This window comes from Marmota marmota, unplaced genomic scaffold (genome assembly GCF_001458135.2).
Source record: "Marmota marmota marmota unplaced genomic scaffold, marMar, whole genome shotgun sequence".
Taxonomy (NCBI): Eukaryota; Metazoa; Chordata; class Mammalia; order Rodentia; family Sciuridae; genus Marmota; species Marmota marmota.
This window is the reverse complement of record NW_025999863.1, coordinates 5,942,280-5,958,844: the sequence shown is the minus strand read 5'-3', so window position 1 is coordinate 5,958,844 and position 16,565 is coordinate 5,942,280. Positions and strand designations below refer to the sequence as shown.

Here is a 16,565-nt window from a genome sequence, read left to right as displayed (position 1 = left end):
CCCTGGATAGCACAGAATTAGCATTACTAAATGATCACTCAGATCTCATAATTTACCTTTGCAATTTTAATATTTCCTTTCTAACCAAAGCCTCTAAGTCTTTCCCTGGATTGCAAAGGTGTGTCCAGCACTATTGTTGAAAGATTGGTCCTTGATCCACAATGCCAATCCAATAACGAGGACATGGTTTTGAGGAAAAGGAAAAAGAAAGTTTATTGAAACTGGGGAGACTCCTGTCCCAAAGACTGTGATTCTGTCCATCTGCAGGAATAGGGGACTTTTAAAGAGGTTCTTATTCTCATTGGAGTTGTAATTCACTTGTTAATTTGGGATACAGTCATTTCTGAGATCTTCTGGTATATCCCCAAAGTCTGGATTACTTTGTTCCTGTTGTGGGTATGTGCTCAAGGACAGATAGCTGTGCCTAGGATTGGTCAAAAAGGTAATCCTGTTTCCCTGAGATTAGGGAAAGGGAGAGATTAGGGAGGAGCAGGGAGAGAAGAGAAAGAAACATGCCCCTCTAAAAAATAAATTGCAGTGACCGAGCAGCAAGGGTTATATTCAAAACACAAAGTAACTTATGGCAGGTAGATAGCATCCAGCCCAATAGAACTGAACAAGGATTAGAAAAAGTTGCTTCTAGATGTGTTGCTCTTAAGACTTCCCCTTAGAAATGTAAGCCACCTCTTTTAGCAATTAATTCTAGGAGAAGCTGAGCAACTCTATCTATGAGACTCTGTTGCATCCTAAGAGAGTTCTTCCCATGAGGTAATAGGTAGCGTATCATTTTAAAAAAGGGAGGGGGTCAGCTAAATAATAAAAAGTGATAAGCATAATTTTCTAAGAAAACAGATAAAACTAATAGCCATATGCTGGTATTCAGAACACAGATTATAAGATAACCTACCTTTATAAGAGACTTAGAAGATAATCAGAGCCCTACTAGGAGGGTCACTTAGAGTCGTGGCCTTTAGGAGAGACCGAAGTGTCTGGCTGCAGCAGCACTTACCATTAGATGTGACACTGGACTCACACAGTCCAAGTGTGATCCAAGCTCCAGCTCGTGTCTGTGCAAGGGGAAAAGTCTCCAGCTGAGCGAGGAACCTGGATGACGCAACAGGACGTGTTAATTGGCTTGACTATGACTTTGCAAGGTTGGTACAGCATCACACTGTGCACCTCAAACAGATAAAATCATATTTAATCATATTTCAGTGAAGCTGGAAAAAACCTGGGGATTTTTCACGATAAGAAATGAATTGAACAAAAGCAGTGCTCGCCACAGTGCTCGCCACATCCTCGCCACCCTCACACTGACTTTTCCTATTGGGTTCTTTTTTTTCTCCCCCTGTCACAAATGATGGCATGGCTATTTATTCCTCAAAAAGAAGTAACATGTTGGGGAGGTTGAGGGAAGAGGAAAGAAAGAAAACATCCCCAATACGACAAATGAAAATACCAGGAAGCATGTAATGCACTGGAACTACCTCTGGAAACGCTGGTCATGGAGAATAATCAGAAGGAAACATCAATGATACCAGCACTAACTGTGACAGAGTAACACTGACCAACTGCAGCGTCCTGCCTGACTGTCTGCTCTGCCACGGAGGCTTTATTTAAATGGATGTTGTGTTTTCTATTCCTCTTCTCCCTCTTCCCCTCCCTACCCTCGCAGGAAGCAGGATCACCTTTTCCCATCCTAGGCCCAGTTCTCTGTCCTTGAGCACACCCCGACACACACACACAGGAACCAAGGAATTCAGACGCTAGGGATGGCACCAGAAGATCTAAGAATGACTATCTCCCTGGTCAACTATATCTAAAAAGAACAAATAAAATTAAATTCAAAAAAGAAATGACTATCTCCTAAATTACAAACCCCCGGACAGGAAACACCTGACATGCAGCCTTTGAATAGCTTCTTTAAAAACCCCCTGTACCCCCTGATGCAGAAACACAGTCTCTGGGACAAGAGTGTCCTGTTTCTCCTTTGCTAGCAAAGCAATAAAACTTCCTCCTTTTTCTCAAAATCTAGTCCTTGTTATTGGATTGGCATCGGGGACAAGGATAAGCTTTTGGTGACAAAAATAAGGGACTTTCAGTATGGGATGATGTCAAAATGAACCTCACTATTATGTATGATTGTAACACACTAATAAAAACATTTTTAAAAAGCAATAGTGATCAATATTTCACCTGGGATATTGAAGATGGAGGATGTGCCCACAGGAAATGCAGACAGCCCGACCAACTCGACAGGTCCTGGTCAGGAAGGCTCATCTCTGGGAGGAGCTCAGAGGCTGCTTCCTGGCTGGGCAGGGCTTTTTGAGGGAGGCGGTCATATGTGACTCCTGCAGCCTCTCTTTCCCTGGGGCCCAATATCCAGAGCTCCTCATTAGACCAGCTATGTTACTATCATCCTGATCCCAGACGTGCACATCCTTAAAGACCAAGAATATACAGTGAGGAGTTTGGGCTGATTTCCTGACCCCTGAGGCCAGGCATCCAGCCATCCAGCTGTCACCATGGTGTCTGCTCATCTCTGTTTCTTGGCCCTTGCTTACATAACACATGTCACTTCTCTAATAAGTAAAGTGCTCCTTTTTAATATTTATTTTTAGTTTGGTGGACACAGCATCTTTATTTTATTTTTATGTGGTGCTGAGGATAGAACCCAGTGCCCTGCACATGTCAGGAGAGCGCACTACCGCTTGAGCCACTTCCCTAGCCCCTAAAGTGGTCCTTTTAAACTACAAATGAAATCATCTCCACATAACTACTGATATCAGGAAGACTTGTAGCTATTTTAGGATGTGAAAATATGTAGCATATTGGATATAAATACTATAATTAATATTAGCTAATGTAAGGCAAAAAGGCAAATGCTCAGCCTTTTCATGTAAGATTGATGTCGACTGACCCTTAAGATTGCTTTTTATATTTTCCACAGAAGATTTTAATCCATGTGATTGATGCGGACTGCCAGATATATACACAAGACCATTGTTTAATTGGGTTATTGGTGTCTTTACTGTTAAGTTGTTTGAGCTCCATACGCATTCTGGATATTAACACCTTGCCAGACATGTAGTTTACAAATATTTTCTCCCACTCTGTGGTTCACTTTGTCCAATTTGTCAATTTTTGTTCTGTAACCTTTACATTTGGGGACTTAAAAAAAATTATTGCCTAGGCCAATGTCCTGTAGGGTTTCTACTCTGTTTCCTTCTAATAATTTGAGAGCTTTGGGTCTTACACTTAAGTGCCTAATCCATTTTGAGTGAATATTTCAACTGATGACACATAGGGGTTTTATTTCCAACATCCTAAAGGATTTCTACTACATTTCCTGCTAATAATTTGATAGCTTTGAGACTTACACTTAAGTGGCTAATCCATTTTGAGTGGGTATTTATAACCAATCACATGTAAGCATCTAGTTTTATTCTTCTGCACAGTGCTTTTTACTTGAAAAATATGAGTGAACTCAAGAGTTGAGCACTGCCAAGACCAGGACTGTGGACTTACAGCACCTCAATGTTTCAAGAAAGTCCCAAAGAAACAATTTAACCAAGATCACTGTTGGTTTGGTAGATGGGTTTGTGATGCTTTCCATAATATGAAGCACCGATGTCAGTACGCTGAGTTAAGGAGCACAGAGCTGACTGCTGATGGGTGAGGACAACCCAGGACGTGCCACATAAGTAATTAGACCAAAGCTCGATTGGAATGACCTCAGAAAAATATGGTAGAAGAATGGGTAGAACAAATACAGAGATCTCTCTGAGACTATAGCTACAGCAGGATGAGGGGTCTACAAAGGGTTTTGCATTTAGGAAAAATTCGTGGGCGTTTGAAGCAACGATATCACACCTCACGGTGGCCTTCTGAAGTAAGCTATGCTAGTGCCAGATCAGGAATACTCAGGTGTCAACAGGACTCCATCAAGGGCCTTCTGAAAACTCCCACCTGGAATGAAACACCTTTAAGCCTCCTTTAACATCCAAGGCGTCCAGTTCTGTGGCCACGTGGGTAGGATGAAGCCAGGTGGAGTGTGGAAGCAGGACCCACGCTCCTGATCTGAGAACATACCTCCTGAAGCCAAAGCTGCTGTCTGACTACGATTTTGAATATTTCAAATATTGCTTGAAGATTAAACCATTATCTTTTTTTATTTCACAAAAAAAACATTTTTATTTGACTTTCAACATTTCACAGTTATGTGTATGTTTTCCATCTTTGCATTGGTGCATTATAGTTGCACATACTGATGACAGTTGGCATTACATATTTGTACGTGCACAGGATGTAACAACACAGTTTAGCCAATATCACTCCCCATCACTTCCCCCTCCTTCCTCACCTCCCACTCCCTGTTCCCTTTCCTCTATGGATTTCCCTTTGATTTTTAGGAGGTTTTTGTTTTCCTTTTTCCTCTGTAGCTTCTGCAAACCGTTATCTTTTAAGCTGATGTGTTGCACATATTTTTTTTTCCAAAACAGAGAAATGAGAAAATAAAATATGCAGGGTTTTCGTGGGGGAGAACTAAAGGAAAAATGACAGTTTGTTAGTGTATATCCTAAAATGGGTCTTAGGATGAGCAAGACACAAGCCCCTGACAGCCGGGTTCAGGGTGCAGCTGCAGTAGAAGGGTGAAGAAGACGGCAGAGACGAGCAGGAGGCTGAGCAAAGCCCACCTGCATATGTCAATCACGTTGGAGGCAGGGGCTTAACACATTGAGTCAATACAAAGGGCTTAGCAGGAAACTCACACTTGGCGAGTGTGATGTCCCTGTTATGAAAGATTATCAGGATAGAGAGTTGAGGAAAAGGCCTTGAATTGGACAAGTCCCTTACTCCCTTCAACTAGTACTGGCTGATGTCCTCTCCCTGAGACACGGAAGTGTGCCACTGTTCTCCCTCCACCCCTTCCTGCTCACACCTGTCTCAAGTGCTAATCACATATGGAGACGCCTCTCCTCTGTACTGGACTGTGCTTTCTTCACAAGTCCCATTATCCTAACACACATTGTGGGGACCGGGCGCAGTACCACATGCCTGTAATCCCAGCAACTCGGGAGGCTGAGACAGGAGGATCACGAGTTCAAAGCCTGCCTCGGCAACGGTGAGGTGCTAAGCAACTCAGTGAGACCCTGCCTCTAAATAAAATACAAAATAGGGCTGGGGATGTGGCTCAGAGGTTGAGTGCCCCGCAAAAAAAAAAAAAAAAAAAAAAAAATCTGGGAAAGAATGACACCAATTTCACTCAAAAAAATACAACTTAATTCTAAAGATATCTATTTGTCCATATCCTGTATAAAAACAAGTGATAATAAAGAGAATGTACTCCAAAATATAGATACTAAAGTCCCAATTCTATGTATAGGTCAGGGAGCACAAATACATCTTTAATGTTATATTAAGATGTTTCTAAAACAATACCTGTAATGACTATGGACTAAGCATGTACTGTAAGAAAGTTTCATTGTCTTTTTTAGAAATTTCCTAGTTTTCCTAATTTCACAATAGTAGTTTCAATACATAAATTTGTTAAACACAACAAGGCAGGGGGAAGATTAGAAGTTCTGTGGATCAGACAAAGGGAAATAAACGGAAGAGGGGGGATAGGAATAGGAAAGACAGTGGAAGGGATCTGAAATAACGTTCCTATGTACATATATGAACGTCCCACTGTGAATCTCTCCATCATGTGGATACCATAGTCCAGGATGAGTCTCAGTAACCTCTTAGTAGATTGTGAAATAGTACATTTGCTTCACATTAGGTCCATCTGTGGGGGGGCGACCCACCTGGCCCTAACCGTGGGATCAGGCATAAGTTGTTCTTCAGATAGTAACACAGCCCTCCTGAGACCTCTCCCTGCCCTATTCTCCTACTCCTCCAGTGTTCCTCCTTCCAAAACTGATCCATCAATAATTGCTAAAAATTGAACACCCAACTTGGGCTCTCCTTCTGTGGAGTCAGAACAACACAATGCAGTTTAGAGATGAGATTGAAATCATTTGCCAAACAGATATCACAGACCTGGACAAATGGCAGTCAGGTTTGAAATCCAAGTTGCCATGTATTTAGACACCATATTAGCTTGTCATTTTGGAGGAACTTGATGATGCAAGAGCAGGCATCCTGTCACTTTAGCTCATTCCAGAGACCCAAACCTAAAGCCATGACACAATCCCAGAGAAGGACTCCCACTGATGAGATGTCTCAGAGCTCCCTTCATTTCCCTGTTCCTCAAGCTATAGATGAAGGGGTTCAGCATTTGAGGGACCACAATGTACATTATTGAAGCCACTGCAGTCTTCATGGAAGTGTCAGTCACTGCAGAACTCATGTACACACCAAAACCTGTCCCATAGAATAAGGACACAACTGAGAGGTGAGACCCACAGGTGGAAAAGGCTTTATACCTTGCACCCACTGATGGGATCCTCAAAATAGAGGAGACAATTTGGATATAAGAGAAAATAATCCCAGAGAGAGGGACACCAAAAAATATGATACTCACTAAATACACCAGGAGGTTATTGATGAGGGTGTCAGAACAGGCCAGCTTGATGACCTGAGAAAGTTCACAGAAGAAGTGGGGGATCTCCAGGTCTGTGCAGAAGGACAGTTGCAGCAACATCAGAGTGTGGAGTAGGCCATGCACAATGCTAAGGAGCAGGCAGAGGAGACACAGCAGGACACACAGGCAGGGGTTCATGATGACTGTGTACCTCAGGGGGTGACAGATGGCCACAAAGCGATCATAGGCCATCACTGCAAGGAGAAAATTTTCTAAACTACCAAAAATCAAGACAAAGCAGGTCTGGGAGAAGCAGCCTGTGTATGAGATGCTTTGATCCTGAGTTTGGATGTTCACCAGCACCTTGGGGATCGTGGTAGTACCCATACAGATGTCATTGAAGGACAGGTTGGAGAGGAAGAAGTACATGGGGGTGTGGAGGTGGGAGTCAGAGCTGACAGCCAAGATGATGAGCAGGTTTCCCAGGATGGTGACCAGGTACATGGACAGGAACAGGCTGAAGATGAGGGGCTGCAGGGCTGGGTCCTCTGTCAGTCCCAGGAGAAGGAATTCTGAAACAGCTGTGTGGTTTCTGGGTTCCATGTTGCTGGTGAATGTTATGAAAAATATGGGGCAAAAATAAAATAAGATGAATGGTGTCTATACAACCAAAAAGAGTATCGGATGGTGACTTGGTAGAAATGAAAAATCTTGGAATGACCCAGACCTTCCTGATGATAAGATCTGAAGCTGTGGACCAGCAAGACGTGTCTGAACAAGCACTGCAGATAAATTTCATGTCCAGCTCTTTAAACAAAAAAGAAAGATTATCCTTCCTGTATACTCTGAGGCCAAGACAACATTCAGTGCTCACCTCTGCTTCCTATTTCTGCCCTATCGTCGGTGCTCATACCTACTCTCCTTCCCATGCTCTTTACTGGACAGCAACACTTTTTCCCACATTGTGTTTAGAGCTGATAACACTCAGCATCTCACCTGGCTGCTGAAGATGGAAGGTCTGCTCTCAGCACAGGTCGACAGGTCGACTGAGGCAGCAGGCTCCCGGTCAGGAAGGCTCATCTCTGGGAGGAGGCGGTGCAGGTGCTGCTTCCTGGCTTCCCAGGAGGACTCCTGCAGTTCTTATCCCTGGGGTTCAATATCCAGAGCTCCTCATTAGAGCAGCTATTTCATTATCATTCTCCTCCCAGGAGGACACATCCTTAAAGACCCAGACTATGAAAGTAAAGAATACCAAGGGACAGATTTCCTGACCCCAGATGTCCAGTACCTCCCCCAGCTCTCTCCGTGGTTCATGCTCATAATTTCTGAGACCTTGCACTCGTAACACATGGCACTACACTAAGAAATGACAGTGTTCCCTTTTGGCTATAAACAAAAGCATCTCTACCTATGTCATGATATTAGAAAAACTGATTCAATTTAGGGGTGAAAATAAGGCTCAGGCACTTGAGAATACATAATACAATGATAGAGATGGCTAGGATGGAAAACTGCAAACATTCAAGGTGTCTCTTCTGAATTGTCATTGATTGTTTGTTGAATCTTAATTTTTGTTCTCTACATTTTGCCCAGAACATTCTAATCTGTTTCTTTAATGCTGCTGACTTCAAATTATATATACACGGGCATCGTCCAGAAACTTTTTAGTTTGATGCAATCCCTTTGTCTGTTTTTACTTCTGTTTCCTGTGCTTTGGGGGGTCGTATTAGTCAGGGTTCTATAGAGGAACAGAACCGATGGGAGGTCTGATTATAACAAGGGGATTTATTAGATTGGCTTACACAACCAGAAGCTGGCTAGTCCACAGTAGCCGTCTACAGGCTGGACAGCTGGAGGAACCAGTAGCTGAGTAGTCTAACAGGCTGAAGCTTCAGAGTAAGACCAATAATTCTACCCCAGCCCGAGACTGAAGGATTCTGGAAACTCACTGGAGAATCACTGGCAGAGTCCTCTGGAAGAGTGAAGGAACAAGAGTCTGATGTCCTCAGGTGACAGCAACAGCAATCAAGAACCCTCAGGAAGAATTGAGCTGGTATCTGCTGCTGCTTCCTTGTTTTTCTACTTGTCCATCCAAGCCTCCAGCCTATTGAATGGTGCCGCCCACACTTAGGGAGGGTGTCCACTTCAATTGGCTATCCCACATGCCAATCATTCTAGACACACCCTCAATGACACACCTGAAGCCTCTTAGTCTTCTCCATGTATTAATCCAATCAATTTGAAAATTCATATTAACTATGACAGGGGTCGTATCCACACTATTATTATCCACACCCCTAAGTTTTTGTCTAGTACTTCCAGATATTCATGCCTTACATTTAGGTCTTTGATCAATGTTGTGCCGATTTTTGTACAGCAAGAGAGAAGTGTTCATTTCCAGCCTTTGACCTATGGATATCATTGGCCCAGAACCCTGTATTGGAAGCTCTGTTCTTGCTCCAGATTAAGTCACTGACATCTTTATCAAGAATAAGATCGTGCGCATGTGCGGGTTTATTTCTGGGATCTCTATTCTGTTCTATCCACGTGTCTTGTTTTTATGCAAGCCCTGTGCTGCTTTGGTTACTGTGGCTCATATGACAGCACTGATTTCTTTCATCAGTGTTGTGTCATTTTCTTTGTAGAGATCTTTTACTTCCTTGGTTAAATTTTTTATTCAGTATTTTAATTTTGAGGCCAATGTGAATGGGAGGGCTTTCCTGAGGTCTTCCTTGGCAGTCTTGTGATTGGTGTACAAAAGTGCATTTGCTTTGTGTGCTGATTTGTATTCTGCAACTCTATGGGATTCACTTACACAATCTGGTGAAGCATTTGGTTTTCGACATACAGAATCATATAACCTGCCATGAAACCACTAGAAGAAAACTTAGGGGAGACACTTCAAGACTTTAATATAGGCAATGGTTTTGGGATGTGATACCCAAGGGAACTGGGAACAAAAGCAAAAGGAGACAAATGGGGTTAAAATCAAACTGAAAAGCTTCTGTACCCAGGGGAAGCATTAAAAATAGAAGTCATGGGCTGGGGAGGTGGCTCAAGCGGTAACACGCTTAGTAGGGCGCTGGGTTCGACCCTCAGCACCACATAAAAATAAAATAAAGATGTTGTGTCCACCAAAAACTGAAAAATAAATATTATAAAAATTCATCCTCTCTCTCTCTCTCTCTCTCTCTCTCTCTCTCTCAAAATAAATAAATAAATACATCTTTAAAAAAATAGAAGTCAATGGAGCAAAGGATAGGGATTGAGGGGGAGGGAGGAGAGACAAGAAAAGGGAGGAATGGTGGGATAATCCAACTATATATACTCAATATGAATATACCACAGTGAATTCACTTTTATATATACCCATAATGCACTAATTTAAAAAACTATAAAAGAAATATCAGAACAGTAGAGGAAAGGCAATGGGGGAGGGAGGGGGAGGGAAAGAGGAAGAACTGGGGACAGAATTGGAGCAAATTATATCCCGTGCTTGTAAAGGTATGTCAAAATGAAACCCAATATCATGGATAAATATAATGCACTAATAAAAAAATCTTAAGAGACAAACTACATAATGGGAGAAATATTTGTTAATTATCCTTCTAACAAAGGATTAATAACCGTAATATATAAGGTACTCAAAAAATCTCAACAACAAAAATACACATAATACAAGTTTTAAAATGTTCAAATAATCTGCATAGACATTTTCCAAAAAAAAAAAAGGATGAAAAATATGCTCAATGTCTGTAGTCATCAGAGAAATGCAAATCAAAATCACAATGAAATACCATCCCAACCCAGTTAAATCCCTACTATCAAAAAATAATAATAGCAACAAATGCTGGTAAAGTGCCGAAGGAACCGTGTTACACTGTTGGTAGGAGTGTACATTAGTATAGGCGCTGTGTAAAAGAGCACAGAGGTCTCAAAAGACTGAAGACAGAGCCACTCTCTGATCCAAATATCCCAGCACTGGGTATAAAGCTGAAGGAAATGAAGAAATGAAGTCAGTGTGTGAAAGGGATGCCTGCTTACTCACGTGAAAAACTATTCACAACAGCCAAGATATGGAATCAGCTCAGGTGCTAATCAACAGAGGAATGGATAAAGAAAATGCAGCATCGATGCACAATGGAATAGCATTCAGCTATAAAGAAGCATGAAATCTTGTCATTTGCAGAAAAGTGGGTAGAACTGGAGGACATCATGTTAAGTGAAATAAGCCAGACCCCGAAAGCTGGTGTAGCCTGTTCTCTCTCATGTGTGAGGACCGAAGAACTTTAAAAATTTGACATCCTGAAAGTAGAAGAGGGATTATCCGACACCAGGTAGGGGGCTTAGAGGAGGGTGAGATAGGGAAAGAATGAGAGGGGAGAGAAGGATAGGTGGATACGATCAGCATATGTATATAGCAAGAGCACAGAGAATTTCATTATTTTGAATAATATGTATTCAGAATTATAATAATTTTTTAAATCAAGAAATAAAAGTTTCTGCTTTACAAAACTTGCTGTCAAGTCAGGTCCATACCTGGTTTGGTAGTGCACACTTATAATCCCAACAATTCAGGAGGCTGAGGCAGGAGGATCACAAAATTCAAGGCCAACCTGGCCAATTTAGGTGAGACCCTGTCTCAAAATAAAGAAACAGAAAGGACTGGGGATGAAGCTCAGTGGTAGAGCACCCCTGGGTTCAATCCCCAGTACCACACATACACACACACACACACACACACACACACGCACACACACACACAATGCAATAGAGTGAGCAAACTAGCCAGATTGAGAGAAAATATCTTCAAAAAAATATATGCCTGATGAAAGAACTGCTATCCAAAATATATAAAGAGCTTTTAAAACTCAACAGTAAGAAAATCACTTAATTTTTAAATGTACCAAGGGTCCAAACAATATTACAAATTTGCTTTTATTGAGAATACAATCATGGAAGAAACCAGAAAAAATAAAAATTGTTACTTATGAAGAACTGAACTGAGGAGGAGGATAGAATATAATGGAAGAGGGAAAATCTAGACATCTCTGAATTCTTCTTTTTGTGAATGTAATTTGGGAAACCTGCTAGGTTTTTATACATTTATTATATTCAATTCACTTAAACATAAAAGTCAAAATGAAACAAGTAACCTGTATGTTTCATTGGAGGCTTTATAATAGAAAGGAAATTTCTGTAGATACTTTAAAACTATCATAACTTAACTGAATATTCTTAGTGGGATACATTCTTTTTAGAATGTTTTTAATCCTCCCAAATAAATCTATTTTTAGCAGTCTATTTTTGGTGAGAATGCTGATGTTGTTTTGCTGCAACCGACTTAGGGAAATTATAAAATAATGCTGCTAATTTGTTGTCTTGGGAACTAAGAATTTAAGAACATCCAAAGGATTTCCAGTTTGAATAAAAAAGCAATTTTTAAATTAAAAACCAATAATCCCAGGAACTGGAGATGCAGGTCATGGCAGGTGCTTACGTAGCAGGCTCCAGACCCTGGGTTCAATTCCCAGCACTGCAAAAAATGCATATATATGGCCAAGTAGTTTTGCTGGCACAGCTGTCCCAGCTACGCAGCAGGATGAAGCAGCAGGATCACTTGAGCCCAAGAGTTTGAAACTGGCCTGGACAACATGGCAAAATCTTGTCTCAAAAAAAGGCCCTATAACCCCTAATTTGAATTAAAATGATCTCCTGAACACTTGATATATTTTGTCTTTAAATATCTATTTCCTGACTTTGTCTATTTTAAAGTCTAGAAATAATGATCAACCAAGAAGCAAGAAACATAACTGGAAGCCACACTGTGGTTTTGAAATATGATTTTTTTTTTTTTTTTTAGATCTGGAGCTCTTTAAAGAATTCTGGGGGTGGGGGCAGCTTGAAAGACTCTTACTGAAAAACTACAAGACAATATGAGAACCAGCAGGACAAGTGACCAATGGTTCAAAAAATAATGAGTTTATAATAATGAGCTTAAAAAAGAGAAAAGGAAGCTCACTCATTGGTCGTGCTTGAGAGAGGCTGGGGAACCAAATCATTGTTTTGAAAGCCATCAGGCAAAGGGAAAGAATCTTGAAGAGGAGAGAGAGCACTTGTGCTGCTGTCCCATATAAACAGTCCCTCAGAGCAGGCAGAGCGGGCTGGGGGGCGTGACTCGGGGGTAAACCACCTGCCCAGCATGCAGAGGGCCCTGAGTTCAATCCCCAGCACTACAATAAAATCAGATTTCAGAGCAATGAGTTAATAAAGGGAAGTTTCTTTTGGTAGAAATATTCTAGCTAATAAACAAAGGTAGGATAAAAAGATCCTCATTTTCCACGATTGCAGGCATGATGCATCTGATGGCCCAGAGAGTGTGACAAATGAGGTGTCCTAGGTGAGAATAAATGTGGACTTACAGACTGGGTGGATGCCTTGTCGGGAAGAGCGAGGATCTGGAAGGAGATGCACTGCAATGTTACAAACAGGAGGTTCTAGAAAGAGTGACGCAGACAAACATGACGGGTGAATATAAAGTGTAAGAAAATTCCAGTGAAATTCATAAGAGCTGTGCATTAAAACTGAGTGAAGAGCATGTGGAGTTTCATTATATTAAGTGGATTATGTGAAAAATTGTGAATATTGTTGCCCAAAATGATAGAAGAATATGGGCAATTTTATAGGGCTCAAACTAGTACTGTGCTCTATTTCTGTCTATATTGGGGTATTTACGTAACTAAAGCCTTTTAAAAACTAGTGATTCATGTGTTGACTACTTCTAAGAGTGTTCATTGAATGAGCACAGAACCCTATGATTCCTGGGTGACTTCATAAATCTGAGTTCCTAAACCTGCAAAAGCAGAGACGCCCAGAATGTCACACGGTAGCAATGCCCAGGGAGCATCCGGCTGCACTCAGGCAGCCAGGCCCCTCTGTGGGATCCCATCAGGTAGAACCTAGTTCCTGCTTCAGCAGAACTGCAAGGAAGCCCTGATGCCTTTACAGAGAGGCCACTGCAGAGGCCAAGTGAGGATGGAGGCAGCCTGGTTGCTAGGTGACAGGCCGCTGGGAGATGTGTGGATTGCTTCCTGTTCTTTAAGTGATGGGATGGGGCAGAGGTTGCAAATACGAAAGGAGTTTTTCGGATGAAAGGACTGAGCCTTAGAAAGGGAGTTTAGGAATGGAGCAGAGTTTGTTCCCAGAGGAGAGGGTGCAGAGAAAGTTGGCAACTTGTCCATAAGTCACCTCCTGAAGACCTAAGATGGTCCGTGTCGTCTTTTGGCTGCCAAGTTCAGCCCCACAGGAAGCAACTATTCAGGGACTCGAGGTGAAATTGGACAATTTGTCTAACAAGGCGTCTCGGGAATTGACTTTTGCTGGCTCAGAAATTGTAAATATTCCCTCAGTTCCTACAATTTATTCCCCACCTTTGCTTCTCTTCTTCGGGCCAGGAGGATACCAATTCGTGAACCCACGAGGCATCCTTCTGGCCCACCATCCTTCTGGTCAGCCTCTTTGCCGTCCCTCACAAGAGAGGAAACCCAGCCAGTTTAACAAATGCCTGAGTGGTGGTGTCTGGAAGAAAGAAGAAAGCCCAGTAAGTAGTCAGGGAGGGAGACTGGAGAGGGGTTCACAGAATTTTCGAGGGGCAGGCTCTTGATCTCAGAGAGGCCACAAGATTCTATCCCAGTGGCCACTCATCCATTCAGCTTGGCCTCCTTCAGCGGCAATGCTACCAAACCTTTTCCAAAAAACATGCTTTGTCACATTGTTCTTTTTAGTAACTGGGCCATCTTTTCCAAGCAGAGAACAGAAGGGTTCTGTCAGGCATAGCTCCCGAGACCAGAGTTGGGCTCTTCCCAACACTGAGTCTGTGAAAGCCTTGGAGATTCCTGATCTCTCCAGGCTGAGTGCCCTTAGAGTCTATGGCACCAGATAGGATTGGAGTGGTGCTTCCTTGAGTGGAGACTCACTGAGAAGACGAAGGGAACACCTGCATCTTCCAGCTCCCCGGACTTTTCCTAAGAGCTCTGAAAGAAGGAGGAGGGACAGAGTGAGTGGGCAAAAACTCGGGTGTCAGGGAGGGAGGAAGTCAGATCAGCTGATTGGTTCAGTTAGTAATTTAATAAAAGGATATTTACTAGCTCTTCTTTGGTTATTAAAAATGTCTTTGGATATTAAAATGTTCTTTTGGTCAAAAGGATGTTTTCACATCAGGTTACCATAGAATGACATAAACTTCTAATGTGACGTCAGAACACAGAATAAGAAACTCCCTTTGACATTGACCTGTAGAAGGATTTGAGGGAGAAGGGTCTGAGACAGGAATTCCAGGAGAGAGACCACGAGGCGGCTGCATGGTTCAGGGAAAAGGCTGTGGGCTGTGGACCCAGGCAGACGTGCATTAGGATCCAAGCTCAACCCCTGAAAAATCTGTGGGAGCTCAGACACATCCTGTCTCCTCTTAAAGCCCCGGGCACCTCTTCTGCAAATCAGGGATCACAATTTGTTGTTAGGATGATATGCCAGATATGTAAAGTGCCAACTGCAGTAATTGGCACATGTTAGGACATTATTAAATATTATAGAATGTGAAGAAGCATGGAAGGTGGAAATAGCAGAAAAGAATGGACCCTGAGGAGGATCAGCATCTGCTCCCAAGCAGCTGGAGGAACACTTAGAGGGGAAGGGTAGTCACCAAGTATAGACTTGCCAAAGATCCAGGAGACTTTTGAACATAGAGTTCAATATTTGGACCTTGATCAGTGGGAAATAGGGAGCAACTCAAGGATATCATGTAGACCCCAGAATTTCTGAAAATCAGTGCCTGACTGTGTTTCCTGAGTGATTCTGTAATCCTCAGGGTGATTCTTTATTAAGACCATGTCTGCATAATTAAAGAAATGACCCTTAGAGTTCATCTCCCTCCCTAAACCACAAATGGATTTGTTCATTCATGATTCATGAAATGCACAGGTGAGGAATGCATGCTCTGGATTCGGACTCCTTTGGTGAATTTTGTCACCTACCCTATTGGAAGTGTCGTCTGATTTTTATGAGTCTCATGGTGCCTCCATTTCTTCTAATGTGAAGCAGCACCAACCCCTTTGGGTGACTGTGACTAGCAAGTTAGCAAAGAACTAAGAACAGTGGCTGTCACTGGAGAAGGCAAGTAGGAAAAAGAGAACCATTGTTTTTTCATGCATGCATTGAAAAACTGTGTGTATCATTACATCCCAGACAAGACACTGGCCACAAACATGAGCAAATAACCCTTGATTTCGATTCTCTGTGTGTTTTCACATCATTGTCCCCACTACTAAGCCCAGGTCCTGTTCTGGGGTAGTCATCATTAGGTGTTCATTGTGTACAGGAGCTAATGAGTAACTGAATGAGAACGACATGCTACAAACTAACCTTCAAGAAGATGAAACTAGTGGAGGAAAGAGAAAGGATCTGTGAGCACTCGCTAAAGACCTGTGAATTCAGAAATGGAAGAGGAGTGGGTGGGAACGACTATAGAGATCGTCCAACTCGTGCAGAACAGAGCAACTCATCACCTTTGGCCAAGGAAGTAAGGAGGGAAGAAAGGCTGCAGTTTCCAGTGTGGGTGTCGGAAGGATGGGGATTCCATTCGTGGAAAGAAGAGGCTCCAGAGGAAAGTAGACTTTACTTTTTACATATTGAGCTTGCCATCCAGGAAGAAGTAAAAAGGGAAGAGACTGCTCATCATAACAATATTATTTAATGTCAGAATCTATGCAGAGAATTCTCCACAAGTTTAGTCCTCAAAACAACCCTAAAAATTATACAGAATATCATCCCCTTTGACAAAGTAAGATTCTAGGCAATTCTCAAGAACACTCATAAATGGTGACTCCTTGAGCCAAACCCAGGAGTGTCTCTATTTTTCATCATGTTTAATGGACACATAAGAAGTGTGCATATTTGTAGGTTATAGTGTGATATTTCAGTAGGTGTATGCAGCCTATAATGACCAGATCAGGCTAATTCACATCCACACCACCTAGGA

General features: G+C 42.2%; 1 protein-coding gene across 1 annotated transcript; it reads right to left on the bottom strand.

Annotated features, from left to right (window-relative positions):
- Positions 1-6,160: 6,160 nt before the first annotated feature.
- LOC107157489 (olfactory receptor 7G2-like) lies at positions 6,161-7,153 on the bottom strand. The gene has a single exon (XM_015503864.1). It carries the CDS (start codon positions 7,130-7,132, stop codon positions 6,161-6,163), a length of 972 nt encoding a protein of 323 aa, XP_015359350.1. The 5' UTR covers positions 7,133-7,153.
- Positions 7,154-16,565: the final 9,412 nt, after the last annotated feature.

What these genes read in the sequence shown, in the direction of transcription:
- LOC107157489 (XM_015503864.1), bottom strand. Translation starts at nt 7,132, where the DNA reads ATGGAACCCAGAAACCACACAGCTGTTTCAGAATTCCTTCTCCTGGGA.